The sequence below is a fragment of the Bombyx mandarina genome, chromosome 05 (assembly GCF_030267445.1).
Source record: "Bombyx mandarina strain Sakado chromosome 05, ASM3026744v2".
Lineage (NCBI taxonomy): Eukaryota > Metazoa > Arthropoda > Insecta > Lepidoptera > Bombycidae > Bombyx > Bombyx mandarina.
In genome coordinates, this window is record NC_143212.1 from 17718914 (window position 1) to 17734704 (window position 15791).

Consider the following 15791-nt stretch of genomic DNA (forward strand, 5'->3'; position numbering starts at 1 on the left):
TAACGAAACTTACTATCACGTCATTTTGCTAAAAACTAGTATGATATCATTTTACTTTCGGAACTAAAGAAACGTTGATTACTATTAATTTAATACTTATAGCATGTTACTATGTCGTGACTACAATGGTCTTACATTTTTACTGGTGGTAGGACCTCTTGTGAGTCTGCACGGGTAGGTACCACCACCCCGGCTATTTCTGCCGTGAAGCAGTAATGCGTTTCGGTTTGAAGGGTGGGGCAGCCGTTGTAACTATACTTGAGACCTTGGAACTTATATCTCAAGGTGGGTGGCGCATTTCCGTTGTAGATGTCTATGGGCTCCAGTAACCACTTAACAGCGGGTAGGCTGTGAGCTCGTCAACCTATCTAAGCAATAAATAAAAAAACATAGCTTCAGTTACGCAGTGAACAAAATTATTTTGAAACCACCTTCAAAATAATATCAGAAATCATTCTTAACATTTTCTGAAAATTCTGACATCGATTTCGTTTGCAGTATTTTTATATTGTTCGTATTGTTCAAATCGCAGTAAGCGTGGCGGCGCCTGTGCCTACCTTCCAACAGGGGGTGGCAGGGGCGTTGAGAACTCACTTGTCCTTGTGTATCAATTGGAAAACACGCGCTTCTAAAGTAAACTTTCGTGTGAAGTAAAGTGCGATCTAATCTAATCTAAGCGTTGCAACAGTTCATTCAGCATTAATTAGGGAAATACTTGGCAGTCGGCAGGCACGTGACAACGTTGCCTTGTTTGCCATCAAAAGAAACTCGTTAACATTGATATATTAGTTATCGACTTCTTCGTTAAGCATCCAATACAAACGATATGATCTAAAATGCATATGAAAGTACCTATGTGTTGATTTGTTGTTCCTCCTTTTACGCAGCTAGGAGGTTCGAGTATTCCAGAGTCTACCGCATTATCATCGCGGGCGTCCGGCCTACTAAAATCTTATCTCTTATCAGTTCGTCCGTCGGACACGTCGCGGCTGGTCCTTAACACGGTCGCTTATCACCATCGATGTTTAGGACACAGGAAATTTTCCATTAGACGGAAATTTATAAGGCCACATGATTTGTTAGCTTGACCTGTGTGATTGATACTGACTACGAATGCGAACGGGCTCAGGGTCCACCTGATACTAGGTCCGGGGCATAGACATGCTTATTCGATTTCTGAAATTATCGATTTTTCGATTCGATTTATCGAAAAATCTGCAGGAGTCGAAAAGAACAGATGAAAGTGTGATATTTTCGTTAATGTGACTACAGTTCTTGTCAGCTCAGCTCTCTTTTGGTAAAAAATATTTAGTAACTAGATTTTTATTTATTTTTCTTTATTTTGTTCTCGTTAATTGAATATAAATCAGGAACCGATTCATATACTGTTTGTAAGAGAAAAACTTAATGACTAATTTCTTTGTTGAATTTCATGCTAATGTATTGAATGGTTTCTTAATTAATTTCAAAAATGTCTTTCCTTAATTCAAAGGCTTCTGTTTGTGTCGCATTTATTTTTTATGTCTATTTGCAACTATTATTACAAACACCTGGGTATTGATGATATTCGTTCCAGAAGTTATAAACCAGTGCCAATAAAAATACGGAAGATTCGTTTTAACTGAAAAATAAAACTGTAATAACTCATGCACCTATATATGCACCTATATTTAATTTCATGATGACTAACACATTGGGATCGAACTGAAAATATAAATATTGTGAATGCTTTAAGTCTAAAACTGTCTTCGTAATAATCCAGTTAAATGTTTAAGTAAACAAAAATAAACTTTGAAGACACTCAAAATATGGTTTACTTTTAATGCTATTTGTAGGGATCGTTCCTGGTAAGATAACACTTTGGCAACAAATGACGCAATGTACGGCCTCTTTTCGACTCCAATATAAATATACGCATAGAAAATAAATGATAGACAAATATAATCAATTTCGCAGACACATTATAGGTAATTTTTTCCTGCCTATGCTAGCTTTTAGAGGCTATATCAGTGTTACCCTAGCATGTAGGTGAGCTCTCGGGGCTCAAACCAGGAGGTGTTGCTAACACTGGCCCTAGCAAGAGCCGTGCTTCGCAGAATCTACCACCGGATCAGAATCCCGACCCACTGAGAAGATTCGGCGACAAACTCAATGGGCTGTGTCTATGGGTTAATTTACTCTCTTTCTTAATTATTCCACTAAGGTAGACGTTACAGTAAAGGAAAAGATAAAAGAATCTGCTATTTAAAACCACGCACCTCGCTTCACTTCGTACTGAAATAATAAAATAAAATCTTCAAAATACTGTTCGTGAAACAATATGTAGTGAGGTCGCGCCAACTCGTGTGGGATTCACAGTGTAACGACACATTTGCACTTATACCTTTGCTAATTTAACGAGGAATGCTGTAAATAAATGTCTGAGGCAGTGAGAGTGTATTGTTTGACTAAAGTTTGTTCAACTACAACCCCTCTGTGTTCAGATTCAAGGCTGTGTATGAACTGACTTCAACTCAGCGAACGTATTCTTTCTGCACAGACGCAATTTGGTTATGGACTTGACATAAATATGATATGTGTAGTGTAGTCTTAGCTGATTGTTCCCATGACTCATGATGCGTGGAATTCAAATGAGCCCATGGACTTCAAGTTCTAAGATCCGCCCTCTCCACAAATTCGTAAATGATTGCATGGCTGTGTCTGTTCCATACGAAATTGAATGTAAAATATATATTGAAATACGGATAGTTATTACAAGGTCTCACATCTCGATTCATTTTTTTTTTTTAATATTGAGGCCTTTGAGTCTGATAGTTATAGATGGAAAGTTAAGTCCTCCATTAGCTACGAGAAGTTGGCAAGAAAAATCGTGGGCGATTATGATATATGTATATAAAGTTTTGTCGGACACAAATCGTAGACGCAATACATTTCGCCTCAGACCGGCTGATACAGAAACGGATATGTCGTGTTACCGGCACACCGCGGTAGGGTCCCGAGTAGTTACTAGGGCATTTGTAACTGGTTGTTTAGTACACGAACCATAAGCACCACGGAACCACCACGTAATACTACAACACTAATAGGTAGCATTCTAGACATTCATTTAAGTTTATAAAAATGTAATGTTACTGGTGGTAGGACGTCTTGTGAGTCCGCACGGGTATTTACTACTACCCCGCCTATGTCTGCCGTGAAGCAGAAATGCGTTTCAATTTGAAAGGTGGGGCAGCCGTTGTAACTATATTGAGACCTTAGAGCTTACATCTCAAAGTGGGTGGCGCATTTACGTTGTAAATGTCTATGGGCTTCAGTAACCACTTAACACCAGGTGGGCTGTGAGCTCGTCCACACTACAAAGTCTAAAAAAAAAATGGATACAGACTGTAATAATCCATCCATTTCTTGTGTGTTGTGTATTTACCAAACATGTTTTTCTTTATGCTTATCAAAGTAATCCATGTTTATTTTTAATCATTGAAAAAATACCCTTCGTGCTCTGACTCAGCTCGCGACTTAATCAAAATAAAGATATGTAATCACATGGACATAATTACTCGTTTGTAGGGCTGTGGGCTTCATATCAATTGCAAAACAAATATGTTATTAAAAGGCTGCTAGCTGTGAGTATTCGTGAACACATTTTAGTCACAACATGACCTTCAAAATTGATTGAACGTTATACGTAATGAGAGATGTTGCACCGCTATGCCAGAGGTGGCTCATGTATAACACCGGCTTGCGTCGTATTGAGCTTGGAAAATATAATTATAAAAGGCATAAACCTGTTATGTGGCTTGATAATTAAAACAATAACCCAATTATGCTATCAGTGCTTTCGATTTTGAATTAAAATTGTTTAAATCTCGTGTTATCAGTAAATGACGTATAAAAAGGTGATAATCCCTTTTGATTCTGAGCAGATTTGAAGGTCGCATCTGTTTAACAAGAGATCGATCTCTGATACGGGAGGCCTTTCAATTTTAAGATAACTTAACATATTTTACAGATCTTATACAAAAGAGAACTTGAAATTTGAACAAGACAAATGATAAACATTCACAAACACACAAACAAGCCTATTTAAAAAAAAAAAAAAACTATTTTGAAAAATCCTCAGCAATTATGAAGAGTAGAATACACAAAGGCACAGAAAAAAATTATTAATTTAAAAAATTTAAACGATTGATAAAATATAATTTTCATTTATTTATATAGACTAGCTATTGATGTATTTTTATTAGGGAAGATGGGCACACGATTTTTTATTCATAATGCCATAAAATGAATATCACTTATCCACCTTGAGAAATGAGGTCGAAATTCCGATAAATGTACATATTCGATTAACGATTGTGTAGATCTTGAGTTCAGTGATAGTTGAATTCAGTTGAGTTCAGAATAACTTTACTTAGTAAATCAATACGCGTAGGTATAATATAAGAAAATTTTTTCTTTAAATTTTGATACTTTATCAGTTGAAGTAGGAACAATCTGTGTGTACATCTGCAGATCTATCATGAAGCCAGTTTCTAATTGACGTCACAGCATCTTAATCAGTAATGATCTTATCTTGAAATGCGATGTAGTATATTTTTCCTTTTTCTTATTATTTCTAGAACTTTCTATTCTAAACATTTAACTGTTTATTAACCTACTACTACTAGTTGACTTCGAATTCAATATTCCTGTATGTCGCTGTCAATGAGGACACGGTTGCACTGAGTGCAATCACTATAGTCACGTCAATTATTGCTTTAACTCAAATAGTTAACATTTACTGTGTAAAATTGTAGTTTTCCATGAATAATGTCTAGCTCTTTAATATCTAGTGATACTTTGTCGATGTAGCTGCCTTGAGCTGATAGGACCATTTTGGGCTGAGTCCACCCGTCCTGGTAAGAGGTAAAGCCTCCGCTCCACCGCTCTCCTTTCCTACCGAGAACGCACTCCGAACGCAGTAGAATTTCCCAGGTGTTCGATCCACGAGCATTTGTAAACGTGTACGAATGCACGTACCTCTTTACAATGTTTAGAAGTTCGGTGCGTTTGTTATGAAAAACACAATGTGATGGCCATAGAAAAATAACCTTTGTTGTTTCACGATAAGACGCATTTCAGTGGTATGGTGGAGTGTGAATGAGGAATGGCTCGTGCCGCTTATTCTCACGATAAAAAAAGAATGCCATAGGTATAAAAAAACAAAAATTTCATAATTAACTTATTTCATGAAACGAGCAGGAAACTTCGAAACACCATGTCCATCCCTTAATAATTGATAACAACTAACTGAATACCTCTTTTGGATACTGACTATTGACTAATCATAGAGTAAAATAATGTTATTGGTGAAAAAAATTAATTACATTTGAAGGTGGATAAAAAGGTGTAGGTGAATATTATATCAATCAGATATTAGATAGATAGATGAGAATACTATTTAGATATTGGTACAGAGAGAGAAGAGTGAACGAGCAATACATTTTTGGCTGTCCCTTAGACTATTTAGACAGGATAAAGTTCAGAAGAAGAAAAAAATGTCAAATAAAGTGAACGATATAAAATTATCGATTTATAAAGCAATCTAGAAGTTTCTGTTGAGGCAAATGACGCAACCATTACAAGTTTTGTGGCGGTGGCTTTTTATAAAATCAACCGCTTTTAATGTTGCAGGCGAAGAATGTGCTGGGAAAAAGCAGTAAAAACTCATTAAAAGGAATTGTATTGATTGCTCGATAAAACGTATATAAATAGTTAGTTTAATGACTGTTTCCGTTGAATTTTGCACTCGTTTGGTCATTTTACAGCCGGCGTTCGCACGAAGCAGACATGTTTCATTTTATGTATTTAATTACAGGTAAGTTAAGAAGTGTCGGTCTTATATTTACATTACACCAAATGGGCCGTCAAATCGTATCTAATGCGGCTGTGGGCAATGGGACCTTGAATAGATAATTTATAACTGAACTGAATTTTAAATTGTAACTATAAATGAAAGAAGAGTTCTTGAAAGCACAAAACTGTGTAATTTTCAGATTTGTAGAGTTAGTTCTAGTCTAAAATAGCCATTGTTAAAACTTGTTCTTGTTTCAGTCCGAATTACATAAAGGCGAGAAACAATTAAGATTGTTTCTCCTTTTATGCGAGTAAAGATTGTACTAGTGAGACAGCCCAGAATGCATATTCTTTCCTTTTTTACAAACAGTTTATCAGAACTGTTTTGAAAGTTTCCTAGTTTTCTTGAGAATGTTTTGGATACATGACATTTTATTTCAGCTACATGTTGAGTTTCAACTGGGACCGGCAGTCGTGTCGTCGACAGACTTCTAAATATACTCGATGTGTGGAGAAAGATACAAATAAAAAGCAACGTAAATACAAACAATTAGGTACGTGCAAAACCAACATTACGCATTATATTTTTTGCATGAACCGAATAGTCTTGGAGTGTAGTCAAAATATTTGCTGGCAAGTCTTTAGGATGTGCGAAAATGTGAGACAATCACGTGAAGATAACTCAATTAGGTCACTTTGGTTGTTATAAACAGAGATTTGTAGTTGAATCGGGTTTAAGAGTCACTCTGTGATGGTCGGCCTCGTTGTCACGGTGCTTTTTTAATTTATAGATAGTTTGGTGTTTGATCTTTCTCCACCGGCGACATATGCTTTTGTTTTTTTATATTACAAGTAATAAAAGTCATTCTAAATACACGAAAATTACTTATTTATTTCGCATTTTTGTAATCGAAACGCTCTACGTCCGTGAAACAATAGTAAAACATACAGATGTAGCCAAAACTTTCCTTATTGTTTTATAGAAATTGTTTTCACAGAAGACTAGTTCGGGAGGAGGGAACGGCAATATATAATATGGATGTCGACTAATACAAAGATGTTTTTAATCCGATCTGATAGATCGGCAATACAATTAAAGTTATTTTTCAAATGTTTCGACACCCGCATGTCTTTCTCAGCGCGCGCTATTAGGCACAAATAACAGATGACGATGCACTTTACATTAGATACAAACAGGATGCGCGCTCCATTTGAAAACTGCTCCCTGTTGATTGAGAGGCGTTCGTGTTGCCGCCGAACCAGAAGTCTATCAGTACTAATACGAATAAAGGAAACTGTAAATAATGTTATTAAGATAAGTTCATGTCGTTGCATTGTCTGTCTTCTAACTTAGAAGTTGATTGAAATAGCACACGTCAGAGTGGCGACAACTTATCTGCGGTAAGTTACAACACGTATTTAGATAAATGTACATACGTGAATACAATGTAACGTCAATTAAAATGTATTTAATGGTAGGTATTGTAATTATAAAGAGAGAAACAATTTGTCACTATGTTGTGATAGTTTTACATTTGCTACAAAAGATATAGTCACAATTTAACGATCAATGTGTCTGTCGTGTCTCGACCCAACGTACCTTAACTTCTTAGGAAAAAGAAAGTACATAGCCTAAGAAGCTTACACGGCAATTGCTTCGAAGAAAAGCGCGTCGAAAACAGTATTATTCTTTTTTTGGTTTAGCATCTATATTAGCATGGCCTATGTAGTGTTAAGTGGGTTCTGAAGTCTATAGACGTTACGATGCGATTATCACCACCCTCATTGAGACATACGAGGTCAAAGTATCATTAGTCCCACCCTGCTTGCACCCTGGTCACATCATCCTAGCCTGTACATAGTTGCAATGACACAGTGAGTGGAGCCTCTGGGTCTGCGGAGGGACTTCGGTTCCCTCTGTATTTTGTACCGCATGTTCCATGGGGAGTGCTCTGAGGAATTGTTCGAGATGATACCAACGTCTCGTTTTTACCATCGCACCGCCCGCCACCGGAGTAGAGTTCATCCATACTACCTGGAGCCACTGCGGTCATCCACAGTGCGTTTCCAGAGGTCTTTTTTGCCACGTACCATCCGGCTATGGAATGAGCTCCCCTCCACGGTGTTTCCCGAACGCTATGACATGTCCTTCTTCAAACGAGGCTTGTGGAGAGTATTAAGCAGTAGGCAGCGGCTTGGCTCTGCTCCTGGCATTGCTGAAGTCCATAGGCGACGGTAACCACTTACCATCAGGTGGGCCGTACGCTCGTCTGCCTACAAAGGCAATAAAAAAAAAAAAAAAAAATACACAATTTGATTAACCATTGCTTTAAAACTCCTCTGATCTACTGTTCTTTTAAGTAACGTTATGTAATAGCGTCTAATTAAGTTTAAAGAGGCTACTAATATAATGAATTCCTCCGTATATATAATGTAACACCAATCATAGTTTCGATTAAATTGAAACCTTTTGTTAAGAACTCCACGGGTCCCCCGGAATTAATATAAATTGTTTGGCCCGACCCCCTTCATATGCAATAATTAAAATTGATGCGTCTTCACACCCGAATGTTATAGGCAATTTGTTTTAATTAACAACGATGTGTTAATATATAAGAATGTGGGCGTTAAATAGGTCATATCGATGTTCTAGATAATAAATTGCTACAATTCTCGCGTTATATTAGATACGTTGCGATGGCGGACAGGTTGTGGATCGCTATTTTTTGGGATGTCTTCGATGAAGCTATTGTAATCAAGAAGGATAATTTGAATTTTATATCGTATACAGTAAACGAGCTTTACATATTGCTATCTAAGTAATATTGTACCGTTGGTCTTTGATTACACTTTACTTTTCATAAATAGGGCACATGTTTTGGATTCGGCAAAAATCACGATTACATGTAACGCTTGTAATTTATAATGGTTTATCTAATTAGTTCTCTTCTGTCTTAGACCTTTGATTTTAATAATATAAATTAATATATCACTACACAGATAACACAATTTTAATGGAATATCTATCACTCCTCCATAGCAGATTATGATTCAAATTTATTATTGGCAGTTGATTCTTTTATAAGAAATACCAAACGAAGAACCAGACAAAGCCAGTGCTTATGGCACGTTGCAATGGATATGTGGAGATACAGCCTAAGGAAGGTTGACGTCAAGCAGGCTGATGGTCGTAATAGTTACCAAATTCCCATGCATCATGATAAGAGGACTAACCGCGCCGATCCTGCATTGTATGTAATAAGGGTAAGAAAAGGAAGTTTTCTTTAAGTATAAAAGAAAACAGTTCTAATCCATGTCCGGCATTAAACCAACGTTCCCGCCGACTTCCATCCGGATTTACTTTCGCCGGGCGATTGGTAGCCGAGGTCACAGATAAAACCGTGACGTGCAGACAGCTGACCTCGTCACGGCTTGACATAGATAATCTAGATTTAGTCTTCTCAGAAATAATATAATAATATCACGGTCTTGAGCCTACGTCTCAAAGTGTAGTTTTGTCAGTCTGCGCGGGTTGGTACAACCCACACATATATTCCTGCCGCAAAGTAATGGCGTTCCATTACACGGGGTGGGATACTCTTGACCCTAAAGTAATTGAGACTTCAAGATGTATCAAGTTATGTACATTTTAGAAAAGTTGAGTGTCTGAGAACTGCTAATGGCTGACAGCCACATCGACAGATTGGGTCACCCGTTGGACTGTTAGTGCGCTTGTCCACTTGTGCTAACAATATAAGAACGTCAGCTGGTACTAACTAAGCTAGCTGAACTAAAATATTTGACGCAATTATTAAGTGTACAATTGTGCACAATTATTACAATTATTTACGGTTTGATTAACAGCACGGATAAAACAAAAGAAACTAAAGGCCACTCGGTGCTGCTACGAGCCGATAAGTTTCCAGTTGGACTACGAGTAGACAGAACTTTCTAACTTGACTGACAGTAGGGTATATTGTGCATCTACAGGTGTTCGGTATCTAAAGTAGGAGAGCTTTTTTTACAATGTATGTTTTCTCCGAATGAGACCCCGAGCGCGGAACCCATCTACTTTAATCAAATATGTATGCCGGTGATCAAGTGGGAACCTAATCTTAGTTGTAGAATTGAAGAAGAAATTAATATGATTGTTGCAGGTAAAATACGCTCTCGCCGTATACCGCTAGTTACTATACTAGTCTTAGATTACTAGGCTGGGAGCTTAGATTATTTAGTCGACCGGCGATGAATGAACATTAAATTATCCTACCTATATCATAAGTCCGTTAGTTGTAGGTGAGACTTGGATATCAACCTTGTAAAAAGGCGCTTGACAGAACTTGTCCAACCGTTGGTGTTGTGAACCAAAATAAATCAGCTTTAATGAAATACGCTTAACGCTTAATTAGTGATAAAGGGTTGTGCGCAACGAAAACTGTGTTCACAAGTCACTATTCACAATCTTTCAGAAATTAATAGATTTTGTTAATTAAACGTGTGATGGGCGAACCACCCGCGACTGTACCGGGGAGAGTTTGATAAGAAACAGAAATTGGAAAAATGAGCACAATACAAATATTTAGTTGTTGAATCACTAATCATATAATGATATCGTCACACCCTTGTATCTAATTTTATAGCCTTTGGGAGGCTGTTCTACTAGTTAGTCCTACTTTGTATATTTTTGCAGTACCTTAAAATTCTGAAAACAGTGAAATAGTAATTATTGGGCTCGATACAACTAACTGGGCAAAAGAGGGAGGCAAACGGCGTACTGATTCTTCACAGATATTAGGTCTTAAAAAAGTTAATCCAGGTTCCCAGAAAACTTTTTTTTTTTATTATTTGTTTGGTTTTGTATATTACGTAAAATGTTTACGATAGCTGTGGAATCCTTCGGTATTTTTGAATTTTTATAAACTCTACACTTCTAGACGAACAGGAAACTTAAAATTTAATATATTATAGTTAAGTATCGGATCATATCGTGGCAACATGCAGAGAAATAATAAAAAAAACTCTAGGTTTTTTGAATTTATATTAAGTTTCTCAATTTAAATACTGGTTTTGAATTAAAAATTAATTATCGTGTATAATTGATTGTGCTTTCATCGGTTAATACAAATACAGGTACATTTTTTAACCTAAAAGCTTTTTACATATTATTACATTTTTTTTCTTACTTGGAAATGCCATATAAGTAGTTGGCGGTGCGTACAGACACATGAGGTCATTACATTAACCTGTTTGTTTTCTCGTTTGACTGTCTCTTTTCGTATGACATGAACATGATGCTTTTTAAATATTTTGAGTCTGTATGAACACACTTTTCTTACTTCTTACGAAGACTTAACAAAGGTCCTAGTCCAAAATCATTGAATTATTGTCATTAGGTTCAAGTGTACAAATAATATGATTAGAAGTAGTTGAAAGGCAGTGTCTGCATAGGTCCTGGCGCATTGTATCGGTTGATCATCACTAAAGTTTTATTTATCAGATTAGAATTTTTCATCTGCGTAAGAATAAAACCTAGTGATGAATATATTATGAGCGCGTTTTCTCGTTATTCTCATTGTTTTGATGAAATTGACTTATGTGCGATGAAAACCGCATATAATTGCACACGCTAGTTTCTCCATTGCTGCGGCGTGTGGTAACCTTACTTGTAGTACATTACGGCAAATATTATTAAAGCAAACAAATGTTAAAGAAAGTAAGCATATAAAACTTCACGTGGCAATTATAAAACTGATTGCAATTCAATCGATTGTGCACAGTCGCGGTTTAGTAGCGTTCGACAAAAGGAAAGATACTCACACGTATGCCTTCGACTCTTGTAGTCTCACGACAGCCTGTTTGAAGACATCGTAAGCAATTTTCGTGTACTGAGTGGATACGGCCAGGAGGTCCGGCTGGTACTCCACCTCCCTCTGCTTCTCCTCGTTGACAGGATCTGTGATGATATTATGTTTCAACTTCATTCGCTCTAAAGTACGTGACACTTTCGGTGGCGGAGGAGCCTCCAGCGTTACGTCGCGAGTACACATATTACACATTCTATTCAATACGTCCGTACGCGATCGCGTATACTATACGTGTGAACGACGGCGGGACTCGAACGTGTATATAAAACGTGGAAATCGCATCCCCACCACCGAGCCCGCGGCGCCTCAGATAACGAACGCATTCTATGAAAATACTGCAGGAATCACCTCGAGTTACGTGATTATATTGTGTATGTGTGTTTAGCGGTTCTTAGTAATATTTTTAGGACACTTATTCGTAAATAATGACGTATTATGAACTGTTTATACAGATTGTATAATTATGTTCGCTTTGCGCTTCACGATTCGCTTGCTTGGAACAAGCAAACTAAGATATGGGAAAGTAAGCCAGTACAACTCCTTCTTAATGTTTCCACGTGGGTACGTGAGAGGTGAGTGACGTCGTATAGGGTTCGAAGGATCAACGTATTCTAAACAATAAATTATCGTTTCGTTTTTATTTTGGGGAAGTTGTATTGGACTTTATTTTCCTTAAAGTTTTGGTCATTATTTCTTGTAAATTTTTAGACGAGAGATCACGGCTTATAACCTTTTGAATTTCGTACCGGAATGGAACGTGACGAAGCTTCGCACGTGTTTCTTTTAAATGGCATTTAACAGAATTTGGTTTTAGTGAAAATATCTTAATATTACAATATAGAGGTTCGTTATATGAAAGACAGACGACCTTACGAGACGAGCTTCTGTCAAGGGCTGGCCGGCACTCATGGGCACTGTCAATACCAGCCGTACGCTTATACTCATTTGAAATCTGCTCTTCCAAAATTGTCAAGTTCTAGGAGTTGCTTCCTGAAACGATTTATCCATAAGTATGATGGCTATTGTTTATTAAATACCCTTGAATGAATACCCTTATATGCTTATTGAATACCCTGATTGTGTTTGTTCGTGTCTCAACATTATAGCGCAATGAGCTCACTCTCCTGGAGGCTTCGTCTCATTTCGTACGTATGTCCGTTTTAAGTAATTGCAAGAAAATTAAAAGCTTCGGAGTAGGTATTAATGCTTATTTACAATAATAATCTACGTGTGGAAATGTAAAATATCGAGTACAAACGATGTCTCGGTACTGAGTTAGCAACACTGGTAGTTGTAGTTTTTAAAAAAGAAATTTAATAATTTCTGCTGATTCGACTTTCATATTAATAAAGTTAATAATTAGTCGCCATAAATAGATTGTACTTTACTCCGTCGCGGCTCGAGCGGGTGCGTAGGTACATACTCCACTTCAATATTTAATTTTGTTTCCGATACATTTGAAATGTAATTAACTTGTATTTATGTTTGTTTGTTTCGTTTTATGACAGTTTTAACAATTTGCTTTGGTCTAAGTAAATTACCTGGTTTTACGCGCGATGAAGCAATGTTTGAATTTGCTTTAATATTTATTACCGAAATCCGTAGTTGTGAGTTTTGGGGATTTTCTTTATGAAGTCCAAATTTCACAGTATAACTATATGACTGCTTCGCTTCGGAATAAGGAAGATGTTGGTATATACGTGATGTTAGTTAGATAGTTCTTCCATAATGCGCGCACACTTCTACAATGGTATCTATACATACAGATAACTACTTTGTCTTGGTACAGTAGGTACTTCTCCTCTGAAATAACCCGACTGATCAGATCCTGTGGGAGACGTTGCAATTGTATTTTATTCTCTCGGTAATTTTAATTTTAACGTCTGTAGGGTGCGCAAGTGCTTTAATAAATTAATTTACTGACCATTTACTGACTAACTGAATTTAGGACTTCGTGTGAGTCCGCGCGGGTAGGTACCACCATTCTGCCTATTTCTGCCGTGAAGCAGTAATGCGTTTCGGTTTGAAGGGTGGGGCAGCAGTTGTAACTATACTTGAGACTTTAGAGCTTATATCTCAAGGTGGGTGGCGCATTTGTGTTGTAGATGTATGTGGGCTCCAGTAACCACTGAACACCAGGTGGGCTGTGAGCTCGTCCACCTATCTAAGTAATAAAAAAAAGCACGTCTTCGTAATGTAAGTGCATGAGTGTAGTCAGAGCTATGACTATCTATAGTCTGCGAGACTACTGATCAGTAGCTACGTAGTGGGTGCATTCTCGTCTCCTGACTGTGGAAACGCATCCCGAGGTGGGTCATGAGTTCGTTCGACCATCTATACACGTAAGAAAAGAAATCCACCATGAACTCAAGCTAATTCTTTGATTTGAGCCAGTGTTATTGACAGTTGACAAAGGTCGATAGGTCAATCTAAATCCTAAATAAAACCGCATAAAAGATAGAGTGTTGCAAGAAATCCAACGTCAAGGAAAATAAGTTTAGTTTCTAAAAATATCACCCACATTAAACGATAGTTAATCATTCGTTTTGAACTAATTAGAACTCCGAAGAAGTCGCCTTCGTTACTTCCCGTTGGATCAGTTACAAAAATAGCCGGTCTACTGTCCCCCGGTCACGTAGTCCCGTGCAATGCTCTAGAACAATAGAGATTACATCTCGGGGGATGAATTAGTCAAATTGCTATCCGCTCGGGATATTATATTTCCTACTAACGTTTCACGCTGACTTCGCAGCGAGGACTAAATAGCTTAAATCATAAACACAAGCATGGGTGAGTTTGTCTTGTTTTTATCTAGCAAATACATGCATATCTACATCTATCATATATGCAAATCTTCCTCTAACGTTATTATTTGCTCGTTCGCTGGCATAGCCGTTGTCCAGTGACATAGCCTGCCTTTTTTACGTGTCGATTTAGTGTGGAACGAGAAATTCGCATACTACAATTAGTTACAACTGTCACCGAGACAGACTAACAGTTGCAGCTGAGATTTCGGTCCCATATCTTAAGGTGGGCGGCGGAATTCACGTTCTGGTGTTTGTGGGATCCGTTAAGCCCCTGAAAATCTGGTGGGCCATGGGCTAACAGTTCTTTCACCTTATTTATGCAATAAAAATCTTTTATTTTAGTGCCTATCCCTTTCCTGTTCTACACTTGGAACGGATCTAACCTGGTCAAATCCCGTGGTGCAAATGGTATTGGTGAGACCATCTTGATAATAGTCCTCTTCAACAAAATCATTAAGTCGCGTTGTTCACTGTTTCAGTGTATAGTTTAAGGGAACTAGGATATTCATAAACAACAAAAAAATTAAAAACTTTTATTTCAATTTGGATGTCATTGAACATTCTTATTGAAAATCAAAATGAAGTCTGTCAAGAAAAAGGAGAGCTGTGTATTTGGACCCAAATAACATGTTCTAGAAGTATTTAGAGTGAGATATGAGATTGATTATGAGATTGCAAGCAGCTGGCCTAGACGCAGTTGTGTGGCTGCCTGTGATCACCGTGACTTGGTCTCGAGGTTAAACAAAAACTCATGATGAATCGATTGAGCGCATTTGTCACGCGATCCGCTTTTACTGTTTGTTCTAAACTACTGCCGTCATTTGTTAGTATGATTATGGGTATAGGCGTCAATAGCTTACGGTGTACATATTACATGCTATTGGCAGTATAACTTCAATTATATTACTATGCTTATGGAAGTTATAGGTTTACAGCTCAGTTTAATCACGTCACCATATTTCCTATATTTAGTCCATACTAATGCCCAGTTAACCAATTATTGATTTAAATGTGGCTCATGCTGTTGTACCTGTCACCAGCACTGACATGAAATCTGGCGTATGACTTAAAATACAGAAGACAGAGTGTTACGTACCGGTCGATAAGGCACGCGTACCGCCACGCCATGAGCGACAACTGCAACAGTATTATTATTTCAAATCAAGGTAATGCATTTATACAACCATAACTACCTACAGCCGCCTCCAATAGAGGAACATCGCCTTGGAAGCGAGCGGCTACGACGAGACCCAACTCTGTCAATCGACAGCCACAACTAATCTGC

At 37.5% G+C, this 15791-nt stretch overlaps 1 protein-coding gene across 1 annotated transcript in view; it reads right to left on the reverse strand.

Moving 5' to 3' along the window:
* LOC114250693 (transmembrane protein 205) overlaps positions 1–12038 on the reverse strand; it is a 30943-nt gene extending 18905 nt beyond the window's left edge. Inside the window, exon 1 of the mRNA XM_028184671.2 lies at positions 11653–12038. Within this exon, the coding sequence (XP_028040472.2) occupies positions 11653–11891 (239 nt within the window). The 5' untranslated portion in view covers positions 11892–12038. The remainder of the gene's footprint in view (positions 1–11652) is intronic.
* Positions 12039–15791: the final 3753 nt, after the last annotated feature.